At 40.8% G+C, this 26,706-nt stretch overlaps 1 protein-coding gene across 1 annotated transcript in view; it reads left to right on the top strand.

Moving 5' to 3' along the window:
• The window catches only part of COL6A6 (collagen type VI alpha 6 chain), a 201,331-nt gene that overhangs the window by 99,923 nt on the left and 74,702 nt on the right, over positions 1-26,706 (top strand). The window contains exons 23-24 of the mRNA XM_089652052.1: positions 18,862-18,924; positions 19,282-19,344. Coding sequence (XP_089508178.1) covers positions 18,862-18,924; positions 19,282-19,344 — 126 coding nt within the window. The remainder of the gene's footprint in view (positions 1-18,861; positions 18,925-19,281; positions 19,345-26,706) is intronic.

The following is a 26,706-nucleotide window of genomic DNA, read 5'->3' as shown; positions in this document are numbered from 1 at the left end:
TCATATATCTATATGAGCAGGGCTGCTGTTAGAAACCACAGGGACCCATATAACCAACCTGACAGGGCCTTCCCACCCAAAAAACAACACAGCTTACGATGCTTCAATTATGAATGGACACAGTGAGTGATCGGTACCGATCACTCGTTGTGTTCATTCAGGGGAAAAAGGGTTGACAAATGTGACGTATTTCCCAGACCCTTCCCCCACTCTCCAACATGTAAGATCCTATTGTGTGTGTGCAGCTGCCAGTTGGAAGGATAGGAAGGAAGCTGGTAGCACTGCGGGGGGTGGAGGCACACAGGGGGACCTGGGTAGCAGGGGAAAACATATGGTCCACAGGGAGGATGATGGTGCAGTGAGAGGGCAAGTACTGGAACCGATCCCCTGTATGGCTCTCTCTGCAGCAGCTGAAAGCCAGCAGGAAGAAGTGGAAAAGAAGACAGCTTTCAGCTGCTCAGAGCCATACAGGGGATCAGTTCCAGTAATTTCCCTCCTCCCCCCCACCGTGCCGTTTACCCTCCCTGCCCACATCTGATTCGCCCAGCTGCTGGGCCCTCCTGCTGACCTGGGCCCCATACAGGAGGACTGGTGGTGCCCCCTTATCCACGGCCCTGTATATGAGAACTCCAGGAGCTCTGAAACATGGACTGCTTAGCTATACATATATCAAGTATACCTCAGAAATAAAAATATGACCAAAATGTAATCGCTTCCACTCTTTCCTTCTATCTAAAAACAATTAAGTACTGATGTGATACTTTTTTTATTTGCACTAACATACAATTTTGAGGACAAGCTTTCTGGGTATGTCCCCTTCTTCAAGGTCCAAGCAGTACTATTATTACAAAGTTTTAGCAGAATGTTAGAGATGTGGGGGATGAGAAAAAAAAAAAAGCAGAAAGAAACACAAGCCTAGGGTTAGCCTAGAGATAAGACACAGCAAAGCAAAAGCAAAGACTGCTGTGTCTTATCTGTAGGCTAACCCTAGGCTTGTGTTTCTTTCTGCTTTTTTTTTTTTTCTCATCCCCCACATCTCTAACATTCTGCTAAAACTTTGTAATAATAGTACTGCTTGGACCTTGAAGAAGGGAACATTCCCAGAAAGCTTGTCCTCAAAATTGTATGTTAGTGCAAATAAAAAAAGTATCACAGACAGTACTCAATTGTTTCTGTCACAAATGCACTAATACGGCTACAATCACCTCAAGCTTCTATCTAAAACAAACAAATGCCTGGAGTAAGTCCCAACACACATTTTTCAGGCCTTCCCTATGAAGTCTATGGAGCAAAAAACACCCCAATTTGCCTAAAAGAAACGTATGTACGTTTCTGAGCATCAGGAGTCGCTACAGTTAGATAAAACAGTCAGATGTGAACAGTGCTCGTTCATATTAATAGGATTTGGCTTGTTGAGAATTTTAAAGATACAAGCTTCAATCAGAAAGTTGCTCAGGTATGAATGGGGCCTTAAATTTGCCTTTTCCAGCTTGTTGTTAATAAAACACCTAGAAGTAAGAATTACTCACTTAAAAAATCCCCTCTGGGTGTGTTATGGCTGGCCATACACGTAGAGATTTCTTTCATACAACCTGCAGGCTAAACAAAAGAAATCAGATTTCTCAATCTGCACAAATGCATGGTACACACACTAAGTTTTTTTTGTTTACCAGAAAAGACTGAATTAAAAAAAACTGAGACGCTCATAGGAGCTTGCTGTACTAACTATGTGTTGATAGTACAGAGATCTCCCCGATATGCTATTGTGTTCCAACAGTGGGACTGCTCCCCCCTTTCACCAGAACAAGCTGGTTAGCACTCGTAGCCATTGGCAGCAGTGATCAGATGCTGATCGGCTGCTGGTTTTAAAGTATTGTAAACAAGCGGCAACTACTCCAACCTATAACTGGCCTTCGTAGCAAGGAGCATGTCGAAGGTTAACGCATGTCAAACAACAGCAAAGAAAAATTCCAAGCTCAACTTACCAGCCAGCCTGCAACAAACCAAATACCCTTTCTAACATTTCATGTTAAAAACAGGGGTTTAGTTTGCACACATTTGCAAATACATGCGGAAGTTGCAGAGCCACTTCACGGCACCCCAATTATCTGCAGTCCTAACTCTATATATTTAGAGAACCTCCATAGTAGGAGCACATATAATAATAATGGATAGATTGAGGGCAAGTATGCCTGAAGGGAGCCCACCATGCTGGTTTTCAATCATGCTTGTTCGACAGAAGGCGGGTGTGAGATTGAACAAGAACCTGTACACATGGGCCAAATTTCAACTGGTATCTACTGTACGGGCTGCTGATTTGGGCCGATATTCAGTCTTTGTGTACTGGACTTTAGAGAGTGGATGGATGAGCCCCCCTGCTGCGCTATTTCATTCTGACAGGTGATGGCGCTGGATGTCTTAATGTCCGAACAGTGCCTCCCCCTGACTGGATAACGAACCTGTTCAGCTGACAATTTCCCAACAGTTGTTTCCAAACGACTTTCAAACAAGTTGCTTGGAAAATCATCTATTATTTGAACAGATCGGTGCTGGTAAGGCCATGCATGCTGGAATTTCACCTCAGCCACCAGGAATCGGCCACAATTTGAGCTGTATATGGCCTGCTTAAGAGTGTTCATTCATGGAACATGTTGTCTACACATGTAGGCAGGTTTTGAGTCCCAGGCCAATAATATTTGTACAGGCCTGGAGATCATTACCAAATGGGACAATAAATAAAAAACTAATCAGTGAATGGCAAAGTACAAAAGAGAAAGTTTTTATTATGTTCTCATGTTAAAGGTCATTTGCTGTGTTGCTTCAAGGATGTTGCTTCAAGGATATCTAAGAAGGAGAACTGACATCTTCCACTGATATACAGTAAATTGATAACACAAGACAAGCCTGAAGATAAGGCACAGAGTTCCCAAAGTAGGATGCCGTTCATAAAGCCCAGTTAGTGAGGTTTTAGTTTATTTTGGAAAGAGTCATAAAAGATTATCACAAATATTTTATTTTCTTAGTTGCTAAGGAAGTCAGATATTCCTACAACTCGTATAGAATTACTGTATAAATAAACTTTGTTACGGTGAGCCAAACACAACTAAACCAGCCAATCCATATGACTTAAATCTGGCTTGGTCAAAAGTTCTTTCAAATAGTATAAATCACTGGATGAAATTCAGATGCAGCCTCATGTTTTTAGAATGATCATTCTGAAGACCTACAGTAAAGATCTCCAAACTTTATAAACGAAGGGCCAGTTTATTGTTCTTCAGACTTTAGGGGGGCCAGACTGTGGCCAGTGGGAGAAGAAAATGTCCTGGCATCCGTGGAAGTAAACAATGCCTCATCATTGGTATTATTGGGAGATATAGTGCCCCATCACTGGCATCAGTGGGAGGAATAGTGCCCCGTCACTGGCATCAGTGGGAGGAATAGTGCCCCGTCACTGGCATCAGTGGGAGGAATAGTTTCCCATTGTTGGTGTCAATGGGAGGAATAGTGTCCCATTGTTGGCATCAGTGGGAGGAATAGTGCCCCATTATTGGTTTCAGTGGGAGGAATAGTGCCCCATCATTTGTGTCAGTGGGAGGAATAATGCTCCATTATTGGTGTCAGTGGAAGGAATCATGCCCCATCACTGGTGTCAGTGAGAAGAATAGTGCCCCATCATTGGTGTCAGTGGGAGGAATAGTGCCTTATCATTAGTGTCAGTAGAAGGAATAGTGCCCTATCATTGGTGTCAGTGGGAGCAATAATGCCCCATTATAGTTGTCAGTGGAAGGAATAGTGCCCCATCATTGGTGTCAATGGGAGGAATAATGCCCCATTATTGGTGTCAATGGGAGGAATAATGCCCCATTATTGGTGTCAATGGAAGGAACAGTGCCCCATTGTCGGTATCAGTGGCGGGAACTATGCCCCACTGTTGCTGATGGTGGGGGGAATGATGCCTCAAGGGCCAGATAAAAGCAAGCAATAGGCCACATCCGGCCCCCAGGCCGCAGTTTGGAGACCACTGACCTACAGTATCTCAATAGTTGTCTGACTTTCATGCGACTTTAATGTTTTTCAGCTTTGGCAAATCATAACAATACAGAGTGTGAAACATTATTGAACTTACAAAACCCTCTGAAGTTGCAGCTAAAGTCGCAAACATAAGACAAAGAAATGACTACGTAAAAAAGGAGTCACTGTGACTTGAGTTGTGACAATTAAGATGGCACCCATTGAAATGAATGTGTCATGACTTGTCAAGTGACTTTCTGTGTTGCATATTGCAGCATGAGAAGTCGAAGCAGTGAGCACCAGGGCTAAGTCTTGTTTGAGGTGCATTGGCAACCCATTGAATGAATGGTCTGCCTTAACTTAAGCTAACATGCATGTGGTAACTTGCGATATTTTACACATTAACTTGTGTTAATAAAGCCCTTAGGCACCCTTCATGCTGTCAAGGGCCCAACACAACTTTTCTCCAGTGGGAGTAAATCTGCTATAAACAGGAAGTAATACATTTGGCCATTGAGCCAGCTCAATGCTTTATCCATGCACTAAACAAACAAACAGCACTACTACACCCCCTTTAAGGCCTGTTTACATGTGTCTACAGCTAGGGTGGTTGACATGCAGGTCGAAAATAAAATATTGCCTCCTGAACACCTGTTTTAACCAGTGGAAGCACGAAGCTCTATGCTCCAACCATCAACAATACACTTGGTTGCAGGGCTGTCCTATTCACTTGTGCCAAATGCAAAATGTTGTATCGTGGTACAAAGGAAATCATCGTGGCCACGGCAATATCTACTACCCACTCCAGCCATCATTGCACAGCTTAGGGTAGGGGGTAAAACCACCCTTTAACCACTTGCCTACTGGGAGCTTTTACCCTCTTCCTGCCCACAACAATTTTCAGCTTTCAGCGCTCTCATACTTTGAATGACAACTGTGCGGTCATGCAACACTGTACCCAAACTTTATCTTTTTTTTTTTTTTTAGACAAATAGAGCTTTTTTTGGTGGTATTTAATCACCACTGGGTGTTTTATTTTTTGCTAAACTAAAAAAGTTTTTCTTAGATCTGTTATAAAGTTTTGTAAATAAGTAATTTTTCTCCTTCACTTATGGGCACTGATAGGCTGCACTGATGAGGAGTCACTGATGGGCATTGATAGGCTGCACTGATGGGAACTGATGAGGCAGCACTGATAGGCACTGTTAGGCAGCACTGTTAGGCAGCACTGATGAGCACTGCTAGGCAGCACTGATAGGCATTGATAGGTGGCACTGATAGGTGGCACTGATGGGCAGTACTAATGGGCGGCACTGATAGGGGGCACTGATTTAACTGATGGGCACTGATTGCAAGCACAGATGGGCACTTTTAGCTGCTTGGGGCTGCACAGATCACCAGGACACTGATGATCTGTGCCCTGATGATCAGTATAGATATCCCCCTCAAAATGCCGATTACTTAACGCGCTGTCAGCGTGAGGAGAGGACTGCCGATAACTGGCATTTCCTATTTACCCGGTGATCAGTTGTGATTGGACACAGCTGGTCACATGGTAAAAGTGGCTGTGATTGGCCGATTCCTTAGTCATGTGATCAGCCTGGGGTCACGCAGGGGGTGCGGTTCTGTGAGGACGTCCATGGGCACCCTTCCAGAACTAGCTGACCGTGCTGTAGCCATCTTTCGGCTATAGCACGGTCGGGAACTGGTTACCCTCCTATTGTTACTACCACCCATGTAAATGAGGCTGGCGGTTCCTGCTCTTACAACCACCAGCTTCTAAACAATGTGAAATCCTGGCCTGTGGACTGATCAGGGAGCCCACCCTCACACTTCCTGTCTAGGTTCCAGAGACCAAACACAGGAAATCATATCCCTGTCAACACCATCTACCTCTGGAGCCTACAAGAACTTACACAGTCTTACTGGCAAATTCATTCCATCCCAACCAACCCCTGAGCCATCTGGGTATAATTGATACAATATAATTATTGTACATAGTTTTTTTTCCATTATTAATTTGCTGGTCAACAGTCTAAGGCCTCTGAACTTTTCACCTAACTTTTTCTCCACTTCAGTTAACATTTCCTTGGCAGGAGGTCAATTGTTTCCATAAGATCCTCACTATCTTACATGTTGAAACGATGTTGCTGTAAATCCCTGTGACACTTCACAGTACTTTATCTGCACTTTCTATTCTACAGCCAGTATAGTGGGAGAGGATGCCAAATCCGGTCACCACATCTGCAATTCATGATCCTGTAGGCAACAATGAAACAGATGTTTGGTTCATTCGTTATATTCTGTCAGCTCTAGCTGCTTTTAAAGGCAACATTTTTTAACAGTATGTCTGAGTAAGTTTTATTTAACTAAGGGTGAAAACCCTGTAAAGAGAACCAGTCATTAATGTGCATTTGTTCAATTCTGAGTCTCCACTCTTAAATTGCTAGAATTGTGCAGACCTGGACCTCGAGATAATCAAGTTCATTGGGAAATGCCCCACAAATGCTGTAGACCACTCTAGAAATAGATGGTCATCTGCTAAGGGTGAGTTTTAGTCCATGTGGGGCACCTTGAGCACTGTGGAGCACTTTAAACTAGCTGAAAAAGTGAAGCACCCTAGTCAAATTGGAACACCAGCACTGGCACTTTTTTCACAATTTGGAACTCTTATTAATGACAATTATGCTGTGAATACTGAGATGGCGTGATGTTTGTTTTATAAATGTTACAACTGTATTTTGAATTTTTTGAAAATACATACAGGATATGCACATATGATCTGTATAATCTAGATGCACAGTCTAAACATATGCAGTATATATATAATTGTACAGCCTCACATTTTAGGGATTACATGTTTATTTTTATATTTTCTGATTGTCAGAGTAAAATTATCAAGCTCTAAGGACATCTGCAGCTTTAAATGAAATAGCAATATATATATTATATATATATATATATATATATATATATATATATATATATATAATATGCAAATGCTGCACAAGTCATAAGTCATATTGTCATTAAATGTTATCATAACTTACCCTTCCGTTTCAATCTGCAGCGTTGTAATGTTCTGTAAAATGCAATGTAATATGGCAACCTGGAGGCCTCCTATACACAGATGGTGTGCAGAACACTCCCTAGAATTGTCATTTCCTGATCATGATTGGTTTACTGATTTTCCCAGAACTCAGGACACAGGTCAGATTTTGGGCATCCCCTGCAACAAAAATGTCATTTTTGGTGAGATATTCCAACAGGGAAATCTTGTTTAAAGGGATGCAGACGCTGCCATTTTCCTCACTAGATCCCAGCAAGTGCAGCAGCTAATTGAGAATTATAAAATCACTTCCTTTCACATTCAGTTTGCATATGGACACAGACAAACAGTTAATTCTTCAGAAAAAGAAAAAGGTAGGAATCTGCAATGATGTTTGCTAAAATCCCTGCAATGTACAAATGTTTTTCTCAACAAAAGTGGAGTTACTCTTTAGGTTCAGAGCAGATTGCAAACACTTATAAACAGTACAGCTTCAGTCAGCATAACATGAAAGTAAACTAAAAGCTTTCATAATTGACAGATTTACCCTCCTTTAGCATTCTGAAGAGAATGTAAGTATTGTGAAAGGATTCAAGTTTAAATTAATATGTATACATATATTTAAAACCAAAAGAAGAGCAAGGGTCTCCAAACTTTTCAGTATGAGGGCCGCATTGCCACAGTATGTTTACAAATATTCGTGGGCTGAAAAAATCCCTATTGGAGTCCCCCCTACATCAGGGTGTCCATTAGATTCCCTTTTACATCAGGTTGCCCATCAGATTCCCCTTTTCAGAATATCTACCACAGTCCCCCCTTACATCAGGGTCCCCATCAGAGCCCCCTTACAGGGTTTGGAGGTGGGTTGGAGGGGGTTGTAGTGTGTTGGATGAGGTCCTAGGGCTATGTTTTGGAGCCCCTGGTTTATAAAGAATTAGTTAAAGTTGATGTTTGGCTATACAAAATATTCTATATAACGTTTAGCTGGCCATAGATAAGTATTTTTTTATTCAATTCAATCAGTGGGCTGAACTAAAAAAAAAAAAAAATAAAAATATTCCTTCATCCACACAAATGACCCCGGGGGCACGCAGCACAGCGATCGGTGGTGCACAGTAGATCACCGATCAGCAGAAATAGTCGATGAGTTCCGCTCTGTCATGTGATCAGCTGTGTCCAATCACAGCTGATTGCATGTAAATAAGGAAATGCCGGTTATTGACATTTCTCTCCTCATGAGCTGTCACGCTGACAGCTCATGAGGAGAGGAGAGCCGGTAATCGGCATTCCTCGGAGGGGACATCTACACTGATCATCAGGGCATTGATGATCAGTTCCCTGATGGTCAGTGTAGCCCCATCAGTGCCACCTGTCAGTGCCCATCAGTGCACATCATCGCCACATATCAGTGCCCATTTGAGCTGCCTTTCAATGCCAACTATTAGTGCCAGTCAGTGCCACCTATCAGTGCCAGTCAGTGCCATCTATGAGTTCTGCCAATCAGTGCCACATATCAGTGCCGGCTATCAGTGCCAGTCAGTGCCACCTATCAGTGACCATCAGTGCCGACTATCAGTGCCTGTCAATGCCACCTAACAGTGCCAGTCAGTGCTGCCTGTCAGTGCCATATATGAGTACCTTTCAGTGCCCATCAGTGATGTCTGTGAATGCCCACCAGTGATGCCTGTCAATTCCCATCAGTGCCACCTACAAGTGCCCCCTCATCAGTGCCCATCAGTGCAGCCTATCAGTGCCCATCACTGCAGCCTCATTAGCGCACATCAGTGAAGGAGAAAAATTACTCATTTACAAAATTTTATAACAGAAACTAAGAAAAAACTTTTTATTTTCAAAATTTTCAGTTATTTTTGGTTTGTTTATCAAAAAATAAAAAACCCAGTGGTGATTAACCGTTTCAATACCGTGCAATTTTACACCTTCCTGCCCAGGCCATTTTTCAGGTTTCAGCGCTCTCACACTTTGAATGACAATTGCGCGGTCATACAACACTGTACCCAAACTAAAATTTTATCATTTTCTTCACACAACTAGAGCTTTCTTTTGGTGGTATTTAATCACCACTGGGGTTTTTATTTTTTGCTAAATTAACAAAAAAAGACCAAAAATTTTGAAAAAAAAACACATTTTTCTTTGTTTCTGTTATAAAAGTTTACAAATAAATAATTGTTCTTTATAAATTTAGGCCGAGATGTATTCTGCTACATGTCTTTGGTGAAAATAACCCAAATTAGGATGTATTTTTTAGTTTTTAGGAAAGTTATAGAGTTCACAAACTATGGTATAGATCTGAAAATTGATCAATCCTGAAGTACTGACGGCCAATCTAATTTCTTGAGGTCCAAGAATGTCAGAATAGTACAGATATCCCCAAATGACCCCTTTCTGCAGAGTAGACAGTCCGACGTACTTCATAAGAGGCATGGTGAGTTTTTTGAAGTTGTATTTTTTTGTCATAATTTTTCGGAACATGAAAAAATGAAAAAAATTATTTTCACTATTTTTTTTTTACATACTGTCACCAGTGCAGTACAGCGTCATCATATAACTGGCATGGCGGTCAACAGGGACACTGACTGGTGACAGTATGAAAAAAATATAAAATTTTTTTTATTTATTTTTTTTTTTTATATTTAATTTTTTATTACATTTTTTTAAATTTTTTTAAAGATTTTTTTTCATATTTTACTATGACCAAAATAGTACAATGTTACCATAGTAACATTGTACTACTTTGGGGAAGTGATCAGTATTTTTTTTTTTTTTTTTTTTTACACAATTTGCTTATAGCAAAGAATTACTTTGCTATAAGCAAGCATTTACCTGAATGAAATCGATTCATTCAGCTTTTTTTTTTTTTTTTTTTTTTTGTGCTTAGCTGTGATTTGGTCACAGCTAATCACATGACATGTGCATGTGATTAGCTGTGACCATTCACAGCTAGGCACTAGTATACAATGGATGGCATCATGAATGAAGCCATCCATTGTATACAACTGTCATGTGACCTGCTGTGATTGGTCACAGCAGGTCACATGGTACCAGCAACGGGAGCCGGTACTCGGATCTGTCATCGGCCGTGTCCGAGGTGCACGGCCGATGACAGATCACACTGCTGCGCCGCTCTGCACTAGCGCAGACGGCGCATGTGCGGGAGCACGCCAAATGGCGTGCACCCGGAATGCAGATACACATCTGAAGCCGCCAAACGGCCATTGGCCGGGCGGCTATTGGTTAAATACCACCAAAAGAAAGCTCTGTCTCAAAAAAAATGATAAAAATTCTTATGGGTGTTGCATGACTGCGCAATTGTCATTCAAAGTGTGACAGCGCTGAAAGCTGAAAATTGGCCTGGGCAGGAAGGGGGTATAAGTGCCAGGTAGACAAGTGGTTAAAATAGCTTCTTTAGGGACTTGATAAGGTATTGAAACCGAGATTAAACATTTTAGAGCATTATCTGAGCGAGTCTCCTGTCCCCCAAAACTTAGGCCAATTATTTATTGGGTTGCACTGTCCTATTGCTTGACTTCATCTGCAGAGGAACCGACTCTCTCAGAAGACATTTTGTAGTCTTTTAGTATAAATATCTTGTAAAAACAAGAGTGGCACATGACAAAATACACTACTTCTATGATATTGTTATATTTAAAAAAAACTTTGCACTGATTTACAAAAAAATCTCGCACTACACAGACTCAGCAACATGAAACCTCTGTGTAAACAAACACAACACACTGTATATCTTAGCAATGTTTTGCACAACATCAAACTAAAGCTCTTGTTATGCAATCTCTAGTTACAGTTGTGCTCAAAGGTTTGCATACCCTTGGAGAATTGCATGCCGTATGTACCATTTTTAAAGAAAATAGTCAAAACACATTTCTTTTATTTCTTATGGGATTCGTATTCAGCTGTAGGTCATAACAGAATGTCGCAATCATAAAACAAAACATGGCAACAAGTAAACAAATGAAATGACCCGTTCAAAAGTCTGCAAAGCTTTACAGTAGTTCTTAACCTCCTTGGCGGTATGATTATTTCAGATTTTTGGTGCTGAAAGCGGTACCATTATTTTGCATGGAAATATGTAGTTTTTTTATTGTAGGCTGTAATATTTAGGAATAACTCACTGAAATCTGTCCGAACAAGAGTCTAGTAAACATCCCGGGTAGGATAAAATTTTAAACACAAAATCATAAATTATAATTTAATAAATAATCATAAAAAATAATAATATAATAATAATAATAATACATTTAATTCAATAATATAATCAAACCAAAAACACTGAAATGTGAAATATAGCGCCAAGTTAACACATTGCTGAGCAAAGTCGCAAAATCGTTTTCAGTGTCTGATGACGAATTTCCCCACGAATCATTATCACTCAATTCTGCAAGTGGTTCTGATTTACTATCGCTGTTCTCTAGCTGATCTAAACCCGCTTTTGACCTAAAGGGACACTTTTTGGACGCCATGGATGTTTCTCAGTTTCCAGGCAGAAAGAACAGACAAAATGCAGGCAGGGCACAGGACAAAGCACTAGGGACAATATGTATGTGAAATTGGTTGAGACAGCAATGTTGTACTATGTAAAAAAAAAAAATGACATTATTTAAAATTTTTAAATTTCCCGCCGCCGCCGCCGCCGCCCGTACGTCCCGACGTCACAGGGACAGGACACAGAAGCCGGATGCCGGCATCGGCCGGAGGAGATGGCCGGGGACGCTGCAGGGGACACATCGTGGGAGCGCAGGGTAAGGTAAGTGAAGAACAGATGCCGGAGCAGTGCCACATGGTATTCCCGAGTGTAGCTCGGGGTTACCGTTTGTGGTACTGAAATGTTACCCCGAGCTACACTCGGGAATACCGCCGAGGAGGTTAATCCTGTGTATTGCCCCTTTTAGCATCACTGACAGTGTGCAGTCTTTTGTAATAGTTGTCTATGAGGCCTCATGCTTTTAGAGCTCACCCCCCCCAAAAAAAAATAAGTGAGATGCCACCGTGCTTCACAGTGGGTATGGTATTCATGTCACTGTTGACCACTATGCAAACATATCACTTATGGTTATGACCATAAAGCTCTATTTTGGTCTCCTCACTGCAGATTACAGTGTGCCAGAAGCTGTAAGGCATTTCAAGGTGTTTCAGGCATATTGTAACCGGGCTTTTTTGTGACATTGGCAAAGTGAAGACTTTTTGCTGGCAACTCAACCATGCAGCTCATTTTTGTTCAAGTATTGTGCGCCTTGAAACAACCAAACTGTCTTTTTCCAGAGCAGCCAGTATTTCTCCTGAGGTTACCTGTGGGTTTTTCTTTATATCCTGAACAATTCTCCTGCCAGTTGTGGCTGTAATATTTCTTGGTCTAGCTAACTGTGGCTTGTTATCAAGAGATCCCCGAATTTTCCATTTCTTAATAAGTGATTGAACAGAACTGACTGGCATATTAAGGGCATTGGATACCTTTTTATATTTTTTCCATCTTTATATAGTTCTATTACCTTGTTACGCAGGTCTTTTGACATTTCTTTTCTGCTCCCTATGGCTTAGTATCTAGCCTGCTCAGTGCATCCATGTAAGAGCTAACAAACTCACTATTTATACACAGACACTAATTGCAATTTAAAAAGGCACATATGTGGAAAATTAGCCTTTAATTGCCATTTTAACTTGTGTGTGTCACCTAGTGTGTCTGTACCAAGGCCAAACATTCCAGGGGATGGAAACTTTTGATCATGGCCATTTGGGTGATTTCTGATATCATTATGATTTAAAAAGGAGCCAAACAACCATGTGATAATAAATGGCTTCATATGATCACTATCCTTAAATTAAAGACAGTTTTTTGGCATGTTCAGTCATATTTTCAGTATCAATTCAATATTTTTTCAAACTTTTGAGCACAAATGTGTTATAATTACATGCAATCTGCCTTGTTAGCCAAGCTGTCCAGGTAGAAAACTCACTTCAGGTCCCTGTCAAACTAGCTATTCTGTCACTAGCAGCAACTCACCAGCAATAGGACCCCAATCTATCACCCAGTCATGTTTACACCCTGGCCCTGTTTTTTCCCTTGTGATTTTGCTCTTCTCCTGGTCTCCTGGTCCCTGGGTGACCCAAAAGTGCACTTCCAGGTCACAGTTGCAAATATTATGCCAAGCTGGCTGAGTAAGAAGCAGATCAGGGATTTTCTTTATTCCTACTCCGCACTAGCAGGAGGCAGAGTAGGCATCAGGAGCCTAAATTGTTTAAATGTACAAAAATTTTTAAATATAATAAAATAAAAAATGTCCCCACTCCTAACCCATTGCGCATATACGTGTGTGTGTGTGTATGTACAGTGGGGATCGAAAGTTTGGGCACCCCAGCTAAAGATTTGTATTAATGTGCATAAAGAAGCCAAGGAAAGATGGAAAAATCTCCAAAAGGCATCAAATTACAGATTAGACATTCTTATAATATGTCAACAAAAATTAGATTTTATTTCCATCATTTACACTTTCAAAATAACAGAAAACAAAAAAATGGCGTCTGCAAAAGTTTGGGCACCCTGCAGAATTTATAGCATGCACTGCCCCCTTTGCAAAGCTGAGACCTGCCAGTGTCATGGATTGTTCTCAATCATCGTCTGGGAAGACCAGGTGATGTCAATCTCAAAGGTTTTAAATGCCCAGACTCATCTGACCTTGCCCCAACAATCAGCACCATGGGTTCTTCTAAGCAGTTGTCTAGAAAACTGAAACTGAAAATAGTTGACGCTCACAAAGCTGGAGAAGGCTATAAGAAGATAGCAAAGCGTTTTCAGATGTCAATATCCTCTGTTCGGAATGTAATTAAGGAATGGCAGTCATCAGGAACAGTGGAAGTTAAAGCAAGATCAGGAAGACCAAGAAAAATATCAGACAGAACAACTCACAGGATTGTGAGAAAAACAATTCAAAACCCACGTTTGACTGCACGATCCCTCCAGAAAGATCTGGCAGACACTGGAGTTGTGGTACACTATTCCACTATAAAGAGATACTTGTACAAATATGGTCTTCATGGAAGAGTCATCAGAAGAAAACCTCTTCTACGTCCTCACCACAAAAATCATCGTTTGAACTTTGCAAATGAACAAATAGACAAGCCTGATGCATTTTGGAAACAAGTTTTGTGGACCGATGAGGTTAAAATTGAACTTTTTGGCCGGAATGAGCAAAGGTACGTTTGGAGAAGAAGGGGCACAGAATTGAATGAAAAGAACCTCTGTCCAACTGTTAAGCATGGGGTTGGATCAATCATGCTTTGGGGTTGTGTTGCAGCCAGTGGCACAGGGAACATGTCACGAGTAGAAGGAAAAATGGATTCAATAAAATTTCAGCAAATTTTGGATGGTAACTTGATGCCATCTGTGAAAAAGCTGAAGTTAAAGAGAGGATGGCTTCTACAAATGGATAATGATCCTAAACACACCTCGAAATCCATGGGGGATTACATCAAGAGGCGTAAACTGAAGGTTTTGCCATGGCCTTCACAATCTCCTGACCTCAACATAATTGGAAATCTATGGATAGATCTTAAAAGAGCAGTGCGTGACAGACAGCCCAGAAATCTCAAAGAACTGGAAGACTTTTGTAAGGAAGAATGGGCAAAGATGCCTCAAACAAGAATTGAAAGACTCTTGGCTGGCTACAAAAAGCGTTTACAAGCTGTGATACTTGCCAAAGGGGGCAGTACAAGATATTAACTCTGCAGGGTGCCCAAACTTTTGCAGATGCCATTTTTTTGTTTTCTGTTATTTTGAAAGTGTAAATGATGGAAATAAAATCTAACTTTTGTTGACATATTATAAGAATGTCTAATCTGTAATTTGATGCCTTTTGGAGATTTTTCCATCTTTCCTTGACTTCTTTATGCACATTAATACAAATTTTTAGCTGGGGTGCCCAAACTTTCGATCCCCACTGTATATATACACACACACATACATATGCCTTGGCTATCCCACACACACATGTTATAGATATCCCTACACATTCCAGGGGTAGAAGAAGGAGCTGTATCAGTTTTCAAAGTACAGCTAAAGGCTCCTGTAGGGCAATCTAAATAAGTACCAAATCCAGTTAATATGTGAAGCACCAGCCTGGCAAGTAAAGAAATTTTCATTTACCTTCCCTGAATGAGCCTAAACCTCCTTTGTTTATATCTCACATGCTCCCCCTTCCAGACACTGCAGCTCACAGTAATAGCATTTCAACAGTAGATGCAGTTCTGTCAATCCAAAAAAAGAAGATGGTAGGAATGGGCAGGGCCAGGTGCTGATTGACAAGCTACAGCAGTGACAATGCACAAGTACAAGTGACAGCATCTTTTTATCCAACTGTAATGAGCATACTTGAGAGTGGCAACTCTGCCCTGAATTCAAGAGCAGTGCAGTACTGTTGCCACACCATCACAGAAGGCTGAAAACTTTTTTAGCCACCTGTGTCTCGTTAACGAGATTTCCCTCTACTTCCTGTTCTGGAAACATGTCAGGAAGTAAGAGTAAGTATGAGATATGTTTCTGGTGTTAGGTATATCATATGAACAAGTTTCCCCATTTAAATATTTCCCCTTTATTCCTGTTCTGGTGGCAACTCAAAATTTTGGATTTACCCTCACTTCCATTCCAGATGATACTGGTGATCAGGACAATTAGAGAAAGCAAATATTCCCTACAGAGACATAGCAATAAACACCTGACAGATGGTCTACCCCCTTGCCACTACATTCAAATCTAACATTGTTAACTCCTTCAGTGCATTTTCTTTTTTTGGGGGGGAGATATAATTCTACTTTAATGTGGTGTCTCTTGTGTAGGACACTGGGAATGTGTCCAGGACGGCAAGTACATTTCCCCAATATTTGAGTTGTGTTTCCTTTAAGAAGGACAGTTTTGGTGACATTTGCTGAGTTCTCAGGGATTCTCACTGATGCAGGGTGATGTTTCGGGGGTAGTTTGACTGGAGAGAACTGATTTCCAGTATTCTCTGGATTGAAAACTAGGGAATTTAGGATGTTCAAAGAGTTTTGGGTGGGAAGAACCTCCAAACCACGACTCTTAGGTCCCATAGGGGTTACGCGCCAGGCAAGGGAGGCAATGGTGTCAGTGAAGAAGTCTGGAGTAGCTCACAAGCTGTAAGCAAAGGCAAATGCTCTTGGAAACTAAGTTACCTGTTGCTGAACTCTTGCGGCTTGCCTGGCACCCCAAACCATGGAGGAACCCTACCCCAGTGTGGGAGGGACCAAGAGTTTGGCGGTAAGCCAGTTGTATGGTTCCTTGTTACGCTGGAACTGAGAACTGTTTGTTTGATTTTGTGCTGAAGGAAGCTATTCATGTTACTTGTTTTGGAGGAATTAATAAATAAATAAAATAAATAAATAAATAAAACGGTTTGCTTTAACAAAAGGCTGCTGGTGATCTCGGGCCCCCATATTACACGATTTACATTTATGGGGAATCTCCCTTTTTGCAGTTTTTACAAATGCATGCAAGTTTGGCTTAGAAATTGTTGTTTTTTATAGGTTGGCAGAATGTATTTTTGTTTCTATTTAACCAATTCAATACCGGGCAATTTTATCCCCTTCCTGCCCAGGCCAGTTTTCAGGTTTCAGCACTCTCACACTTTGAATGACAATTGCGCGGTCATACAACATTGTACCCAAACTAAAATTTTATCATTTTCTTCACACAACTAGAACTTTCTTTTGGTGGTATTTAATCACCACTGGGGTTTTTATTTTTTGCTAAATTAACAAAAAAAGACCAAAAATTTTGAAAAAAAAAGTTTTTCTTTGTTTCTGTTATAAAAGTTTGCAAATAAATAATTGTTTTTCATAAATTTAGGCCGAGATGTATTCTGCTACATGTCTTTGGTGAAAATAACCCAAATTAGGATGTATTTTTTACTTTGTAGGAAAGTTATAGAGTTCACAAACTATGGTATAGATCTGAATATTGATCAATCCTGAAGTACTGACAGCCAATCTAATTTCTTGAGGTCCAAGAATGTCAGAACAGTACAGATATCCCCCAAATGACCCCTTTTTGCAAAGTAGACAGTCGGACGTACTTCATAAGAGGCATGGCGATTTTTTTGAAGTTGTATTTTTTTTGTCATAATTTTTCGGAAAATTAAAAAATTAAAAAAATTAGTTTCACTATTTTACATACTGTCACCAGTGCAGTACAGCGTCATCATATAACTGGCATGGCGGTGATCAGGGACACTGACTGGTGACAGTATGAAAAAAAAAATATATATATATTTTTTTATTATTATTCTTTTTTTTTTATTAAATTTAGTTTTCTTTTTTTTAGGATTTTTTTCATATTTCACTATGACCAAAGTAGTACAATGTTACCATAGTAACATTGTACTACTTTGGGGAAGTGATCAGTATTTTTTTTTTTTTTACACAATTTGCTTATTGCAAAGAATTACTTTGCTATAAGCAAGCATTGACCTGAATGACATCGATTCATTCAGGGTTTTTGGGGTTTTTTTTGTGCTTAGCTGTGATTTGGCCACAGCTAATCACATGACATGTGCATGTGATTAGCTGTGAACATTCACAGCTAGACACTAGTATACAATGGATGGCATGAATGAGGCCATCCATTGTATACAACTGTCATGTGACCTGCTGTGATTGGTCACAGCAAGTCACATGGTACCGGCAACGGGGCCGATACTCAGATCTGTCATCGGCCGTGTCTGAGGTACACGGCCGGTGACAGATCGTGCCGCTGCGCCGCTCTGCAGGAGCGCAATGTGCGCATGTGCGGGAAGACGCCATATGGTGTCCACCCGGAACACTGATGACATTTGCCGCCCGCTATTCGGCCATAGGGCGGGCGGCAAATAGTTAAAGAGTAACTTAATTTTTGTTGAGAAAAAAACATTCCACTCTGGGTGATCTCTGTACATTGCAAGGGAATGAACAAACTTTGTTGCAGATTCCTACCTTTTGTTATTCTGAAGATACAGCTGTTTGTCTGTGTCCATGTGCAGAGTGAATCTAAGGGAAGTGGTTTCATAATTTTCAATCTACTACTGCACGTGCAGGGCTCTAATGAGGAAAATTGCAGGGTCTGCATCCCTTTAGGTTTCCTATTGGGAGTATCTCACCAAAAATAAAAATTTTTTGTTGCAGGGGATTTCTGAAATATGATTTGTATCTTAGTGTAGACTTCTGGGAAAATCAGAAAGTCAATCACACAAGCAGGAAATCACATTGCTGGGGGCGTTCTGTACACCATCTGTGCACAAAACACCTCCAGGTAGCCATATTGTATTGCATTTTGCAGAACGTAGATTGAAAAGGAAAGGTAATTTTTAATAACATTCAATTACAATATGACTTGTGTCTCAATTGTATATGCTATATAGATTTTTTATTTATTTGCTATTTTCCCCTCCATGAAAGTGGAATTACACTTTAACCCATTCAAAATGCCCCTACTATACTGTACCATTTTCCCATCCAGCTCTTGTGCTAGAAAATACCAATATTTTGACATTTCAAATATATGTACATGTTTCTTGCTCATATAGCACTGGGGTATACAATAAAACCTACACATAATTTAGTCCCCTGTACTAAAAATAGTTAGGAAAAAATAAAATACTTGATAATTATAAGATACATTATGGATAAAGAACTGTAAAATGTCCCTTATTCATATTTTTGTCCATTTCTCTGCATTTTACCATCAAATACTTTTTCTGTAAAATGTTTTGAATTTACCCCCACAGGGAGCTGCAGGAAATAAAGGCGCTAAAGGTGAAAAAGGCGGACAAGGACCAAATGGACTTCCAGTAAGATATTTCAGTACATGAAAATGTAAATTTTTTCATAGTATGTGCCCCCAAATGCTGAAATCCGCTAGTTCAGCTTCCTGGACATAGGAATTGTAAATAACATTTACATAATGCTTCTATTCATATAAAAAAAAGTATATATATATATATTTTTTTTAAATTTATTTTAATGTCCAGCTAGCTGCTTTCACCCATCACAGTGCTTTGCAATCAAATCACATCTTAAACTTACAGATTTCCTTCACATTCTCCATCTTTGCTTTTCATGTTACATAATATTGTTGATGTGCTGTAAATAAAAATAATAATATTATTAATATGCATTTGGTTTTTTTTTTTTTCATTTCTTTTCAGGGTGCTTTTGGTACTAAAGGTAGCACAGGAAATCCGGGGAATGCTGGAATCAAAGGGGAAAAGGTTATTTATCTCAAGATAACTTATTTTTTTATTTACTGAACAAAATGATAGAAACTTGACTTTATATCCCCAATTCTTTTTTAACTAAATTATATTATATTTTATATATTTTTTTGCTTACCACAAATTGATCTGCTTGCATGTGCCACAGAGTTTGGGGAAAAAAATCTCTGTGTTGCCAGGGGCACCAGCCAACAAGAGACAGGGCAGATGCTAGAGCAGTATAAGTCATCAGACAGATGGTACGAATAAATGACTTACGGTAAAGTGCTGGTTTACATATATGAGGATTGGATGTGGCTTGAATCGCATCCAATCTGCATTACATGTGAAATAATATTGCTTCCGATGATGCCTGTTCACATATGTCGATTGCACTGGCAGTGCGGATTGAAAAAGAGTCCTGTCCGAATTCTGAGCAGTGCAGAAAGGTTCGGATGCTGATTACACGCTCATTGACTTCTATGGGTACTGCTTTTGAATAGCACGTCATCAGTTGTGAACAGGATTTCCGTTCAGGATCAGGTTTCATTACAATTTGCTCTCCTCACCCACCCTCTCCACCTCAGCAAAACCAAAAAAGCCTTGTAAAATCGCATCCAAACCAACCCTGAACCTGTGAACAGCACAATGATGAACAATGGCAGAGGTAAGTATAAACAGTTTAAACAATGCATTCCAATGTCCAAGAATTGAACAGTCACACAGAAGTCATAGACACAACAACCTCAGCAAACAGACACACCTGTTGATCTTGTGCAGACTTGGAGCTCTGGTCACACATTATAGTTTGCTAATGAGGTCAGGTGTTCATTGAAGAGACCAAAACTGCAGTGCTGAGCATTGAGCACAAAATGTCAGAGGTTCAGCTGATCGTTAGTCTTGATTTACACTGATGTGGTCCGGAATTACCAGCGGTTTCAGTGTAAATTCCACACCGCATCACAATCGCACCCCATTCATACGAACCAATGCGGGTGTGTATGTTAAGTTGACAACACCTTGACATCGGTCCGCAAAACGTGGTACAATGTGCAGAATTGGATCTCATAGGAGTGAATACGCATGTGATCTGATTCTAGTGCGGACCAAAAAAGGGTCCTGCATGTTTTTGATGTGGGTGCAGTGCGAATAGAGCCATACAAAATGTATGGCTCTAATGGCACTGCATACAAATCGCATGTGATTTGTACAGGAATGCGGTGTGGTTTCTGTGCGAATCACATGCAATTTACCGCACCGCTGCAGTGTGAAACTAGGCTTACAATATGAAACCTGCAAAGTCAAGCCAAGTAATGCACAACACTATAGGTAAAACAATGAAAAAAGAAAGTTAGAATAATAAAAACAGAAACATACCATAAAAGTCCTTTATTTAAGTGGATTGGTCATTAAAATAAATTTGTATATGTGCTTATGCAGAGCAAAGCAACATAAATATTTAAATGCCCACCCCCTTGTCACTTAATAGATATTGCTATTCCATTCACCTACTGTAGAAATCATGAAATTCCTGGTACTTTCTGGTATTGGGGTGCATGTAATTCTCTCCCTTCTCCCCGTGATGCAGCAAGGATACCTGAACAGTGATTCTCTGTTTTAATATTTACAATAAACGGTAATCTGTTTTTTTTAAATTTGCAAGCACATTATTTTGGAAAAAAAGGGTATCTACAAAAACAAACCAAAATGTATCTATTTCATGTGCTTTTACTTTACTTATCCCATGTCATGTTTTTATCTGTCTCTTAGGTTGCCTACCTATTCATAATTATGTTTATGTAAGCAAAATTGAAAAATATTCCTTCTTACTTTCTAAACTAATTTATCATTTTTAAATTCTTTATTTTATTATTTTTACTATTATGATTTACAGTTATTTACAGAGGAAGATATAATTAATGTGTATTCTTTTAAATTTGCCCTCCTAATTTTTGCAAAAACAGGAGGTTTGTGAAGCCTTCTATGGGGTTGATTTACTAAACATAAATAGACTGTTCACTGTGCAGGGGAATTTTCATTTAGTTTAGTTAATGAAGTGAAGCTCTGCTGACTTCTTATAAAACGTAAAAAAATGCAGCGCTGACAAATGAAAGGTACCAATGATACAGATGCACAAACAATATGGTAAAATAAAAATAAATATAAAAATGGAACGGAAGTGCAATAAAGTTCTGTGAAGGTGCTCTCTGCGTTTCCAGTGCATATGGTAGAAATGCGCACTAACCAGAAGCGTATTCAAAATACGCAGTGTGTAATTATCCTGAAGATCCCCCTCTCTCTGATCAGAATATGGGCTGGAACTGGAGAAAATGAGGAAGAAGCGCCCTTGTGTGGTGAAGATGGGATCCAGAAAGCCAGAGATCCCCTTCCAGGGATGTGTAGATAGGAAATCCTTGATGGTAAAAAACCTTCCACTCTCTGGAGCTAGTGGATCACATCAGGGCTCTGAAATTTGTAAAGCTTTAACTGAAATAATGTGTCGTCCATCCTCCACTCTTCCTCCTCTGGCCTCACCAACACTTCCTGGGAAGTGTTGGTGAGGCCCGAGGAGGAAGAGTGGAGGATGGACGACACATTATTTCAGTTAAAGCTTTACAAATTTCAGAGCCCTGAGGAGATCCACTAGCGAGAGGGGAAAGTTTTTTTACCATCAAGGATTTCCTATCTACACATCCCTGGAAGGGGATCTCTGGCTTTCTGGATCCCACCTTCACCACAGGAGGATGCTTCCTGGGTTTAGGGTTTAGGGTTTGTGAAATCTTTTATCATTGGTATACACTGTAATGCTTTGCAATGATGACATGATGACAGCAATACAGCAATATGATTCTCTGTAAGGTTTTGGTAGCCAGCCTTTGTTGCTTTCTGTATTTTTTTCTCTTAATTTCAAAATGACTATGTACTCATTTGGTGCAGATTCCTTTGCCTTTGATAGATAATACTTGGATATTTCAAATAAATAAATCGGTGCTATCCAAAAAATAATATTGTGAAATGCCCTCAATGCTGAAATATCCTTTCTCCCCCGAAAGTCAAAGTCATAAAGTCCAGTCGTTTAACGTCTCTATAGAAACACGTAAAACCTCACAAAAATGTTTTCTTTATAAAATGATCTTCCAAATTAACAGGAATCCTCCTTCTTTAAATGGAAAAAACATTTTTAACTCTTCTTCTGTGAAATTCCCTAAAAAAAAACAAAATCGCAAATCGTTATTTTATGGGGAAGTTATAGTTACACCCTCGTTAGGTGGAGTGTGTGACACATTTGTGCACTTTATTTTGAAGTGGTTTTTGAAGTGTTTTTCACATATTTCCACATTTATTGAGAATGCGTTTTTGAAAGTTATCATGTTATTATTTGATAATGCACTATTTGTGATTTTGTTTTGTTTTTTGAGGGAATTTCACAGAAGAGGAGTTCAAAAATTTTTTTTTCCTTTTACAGAAGGAGGATTCCTGTTAATTTGGAAGATCATTTTATAAAGAGAAAATTTTGGTGGGGTTTTACTTGTTTCTTGTTCAAACTTTTTATTAACAGTAAAACCAATGTAACAGGGGCAGAGAGACATCATCAATATACAACAGAAATTGTACTGATAACATAATGTTAGGAATAGACAACACAATGACAGAGTCACAATAATGAGAACGAAAAAATATATTGCAAAAACAATGCAAAGTTTCTAATGATAGTAAAAAGTCGGGGGTTGTCAACGATGGATTCATATTTTCGATCAGTTAGGATAATGTCTCACTGGTACGTTGTGGGAAAAAAAAGGGGGGGGGCTTTAGGGGAGGGTAGAAGAGGGGGTAGGTGAGGACAAGGGGGAGAAAGAGGGTGACAGCAGTGACTCCATGAGCGGTAAGGAGGAGCATGGTAACAGGCGGGCATCATATAGGGTGGGCCAAGAACAATGTCCAAGGCGCTCAGTACAAAAATCAAGGAAGAAGAAGGGATTCGTCAAAATTAGGTGGGAGAAAACATTCTACCCAGGGGCTCCAAACATTCAAGAATTTAGGGATCGTATCAAGAATCGTGGCTTCCACCTTTGCGTGTATCATAGCTTGCGTTATTCTGGATTTAACAGCTGTGATGTTTAAGCTGGGGGATTTCCAGGATTTCGCTATGACCTGCTTGGCCGCCGTAGTGACATGCAGGAGAAGTTTGAATTCTGAATTGGTAATGCCCGGAGGGCGTTGATTGAGTAGGGCTGTGGCTGGATTGGGTTGTAACTTGGTGGCACTGAGTGCGGATAATATATGGAAGATTTCAATCCAGAAAGCTTGAGTGACTGGACAATCCCACCATATGTGGAAATGTGTACCTAGGTCCGTACAGCCTCTAAAACAATTGGGTGAGTAGTTAGGAGTATACTTTGCAATTCTCGCTGGGACCAAATACCATCGCGTTAAAACTTTATAATTGGTTTCCAGTGCAACAACGTTCTGAGATGACGATTTTGTATTGGCCCAAATGTGTTCCCACTCCGAAAGGTCTAATTGCCTACATAAGTCTGTTTCCCATCTACGGGTGTATGGAGGAAGGGGTGTTGTGACCGTAGTTGTGAGGTGGGAGTATAAGCACGAGATGAGGCCCCGGCCGTGTGGGTCTTTGCAACATGCCCGTTCGAAGGGAGACATGGTGCTGGGTTGGCTTGTTGTTGTAGTGTAGGGGGCATAGAAGTGACGTAGTTGTAAGTATTTAAATATTTCGGAAGCAGGGAGGCTATAAGTTTCCAGTAGCAAGGCAAAGGATTTAAACTTATTTCGCTGTAGGAAGTGGTGTGTACGGATCAGGTTAGCAGCGGTCCATGCTTTAAATGAGAGGGGCTCCTGCCAGGCCGGGGGAAAGGCTGGGTTTCGAAGGAACGAGAGCATGGGGTTGTGAGGAGATTGAAGGAGATAGCGAGTTTTTAGTTTATCCCATAATGATAGGAAGTGGGAGGTGATGGGGTTTGTTATTGAGCGGCGATCCACTGGCCTTAACCAGAGTAAGTTAGCTGTAGAAAGGGGATCACTCTCAACCGCTTCAAGAACCACCCATTGGGGAATTTCGAAAGTCACGTGATATTTTGGAAGCTGTGCTAAGTGCGCTGCTTGATAATATTTACCAATATCGGGGAGGCCTAGACCTCCATTAAGCTTGGAACGATATAAGGTGGAGCGAGGTATACGGGGACGGACCTTGCCCCAAACGTAAGAGAAAATACGGCGCTGTAGTATGCGAAGGTAATGGGAAGGTACTGGGATTGGGAGGACTCAGAACAGGTATAAAATTTTCGGGAGGATTGACATCTTTACAACTGCAATTCTACCTAGCCATGCAAGGGGCAGGGAGGACCACTTGGTCAGTAGAGCGGAAAGGTGAGTTAACATTGGAGTGTAATTAGCTGCATAGAGATCAGACAGATTAGGGGTCAGTTTGATTCCCAGGAACGGGATGTGGTGCTGCGACCAGGGAAATGGTAGAATCTGTTTCAGATGGGCCAGTTCCTTAGGGGGGAGGGAGATGTTGAGTGCCATCGATTTGTTGGGATTTATTACAAGGCCGGAAAGTGAGCCAAACTCCTCGAAAAGCCGGAGTAGAGGAGGAGAGGAAGTCAAGGGAGACGTGAGAAAAAGTAAAACGTCATCTGCAAAAAGACATAACTTGTGATGCGTGCCACCTAACTCAAGTCCCCGGACATCCGGATTAGCTCTTATTAAAAGGGCCAGAGGTTCTATGGCCAGGGCGAAGAGCAAAGGGGACAAGGGGCAACCCTGTCTCGTGCCGCGGGAGATTGGAAACCGAGCCGACCTGTGTCCCAGATACCCAATCCTGGCCGAGGGCTCTCGATAGAGCGAGTGGATCCAGGATAAAAAGTGTGGGCCTAGACCCCAGCGATGCAAAACGTAATAGAGGTATGGCCATGAAACCGTATCGAATGCCTTTCGGATGTCCAGGGACAAGAAACAGGTAGGAATGTTTCGAGATTTAGCTATACTTGCCAAAAGCGATGCACGTCTGACATTATCTCCGGCTTGCCGAGTCAGAATAAAGCCCACTTGGTCGTTGTGAATAAGGGACCCTATACACGAGTTAAGGCGCGTGGAAAGGATTTTTGCCAGCAGTTTGATGTCAATATTGAGGAGAGAGATTGGTCTATAATTGGACCACTGCGTGTCATCCGAATTTGGTTTCGGGATCATCGAGATGTTTGCTTGGACTGTTTCATAGTTGAAGGTATGACTACATAGTAAAGCATTAAAGGCGTTGGTGAGGATGGGTGTGAGGAGATGACTGAATTTTTGTAGTAAGTGGCTGAGAAGCCATCAGGTCCTGGGCGCTTGCGAGGTTTTAGACTTTTAATAGCAATTAAGGTTTCGGCTGGAGTAATGAGTTGCTCTAGCGTTGCCAACTGATGCTCAGACAGTTTCGGAAAGGATATGGAGGCTAGAAGAGTATCAGCTTGCGAGGGGTCAAAGGGAGTGGGGGATGAGTAAAGCCGAGAGAGATGTTTATTAAAAGTTCTGAGAATGCGATCAGGATTACTTGTGAGGTTGCCAGAGGAGGTGCGTATTCGAATAGGTTTAGTAATCTGGTCCATCCTACGAAGTGATAGGGCCAAAAAGGCATTGGGCTTATTAGCCTTAGTGTAATATTTGTGCCTAGACCTGCGAAGCGAAAGTTCCGCTTGATCCGTGAGGAAGAGGTCTAAAGCTAATCGAGAGCATTCTAGGGCTGCACGATTGGCCAGAGTGGGGGTCGCTTGAAAGGCTTGATGGGAGTGGTCATAGGTTTGTTCTAGAGAAAGAAGCTGTTGTCTTTTTGATTTACTCAAAAAGGACGCCTTGCTAATGCAGAATCCTCGTATCACCGGCTTATGTGCTTCCCATAATAGGAGGGGAGAGATTTCAGGAGTTTGGTTAAGAGACAAGTAATCTTTGAGGGCAGTTTCTATTTCTGAGCAGTGTATTGGGTTTGTTAGTAAATTGTCGTTGATGATCCAAGAGAACTCAGATGGGGATGGGGCCAAAGAGGTCATGGATGTGAGTATGGCGCAGTGGTCCGACCAGGGGATTGGAAGTATTTCAGAGGTCAAAAGCCGGGAAGAGGAGCTAGCAGTGATGAAAATGTGGTCTATTCTGGAGAAGGTCTTGTGTGGGTGGGAGTAGAAAGTGTATTGGCGCTTGGCCGGGTTGAGTTCCCTCCAAGTGTCTATCATGGAGTAACGTTGTAGAATGGTTTTGAAGGTTTGTTTAGAGGTGGGGAGGGGGGAAAGTTGAGGGGATTTGTCAAGGAAAGGATATAGTGTGCTATTAGAGTCTCCACAGACGAATAAGGTGCCTCGCTTATGATGATCTATAATCGAAAATAAG

This window comes from Staurois parvus, unplaced genomic scaffold (assembly GCF_062004578.1).
Source record: "Staurois parvus isolate SC_StPar_1 unplaced genomic scaffold, SC_StPar_1.0 ptg000670l, whole genome shotgun sequence".
Taxonomy (NCBI): Eukaryota; Metazoa; Chordata; class Amphibia; order Anura; family Ranidae; genus Staurois; species Staurois parvus.
This window is presented reverse-complemented; position numbering and strand designations above follow the sequence as displayed.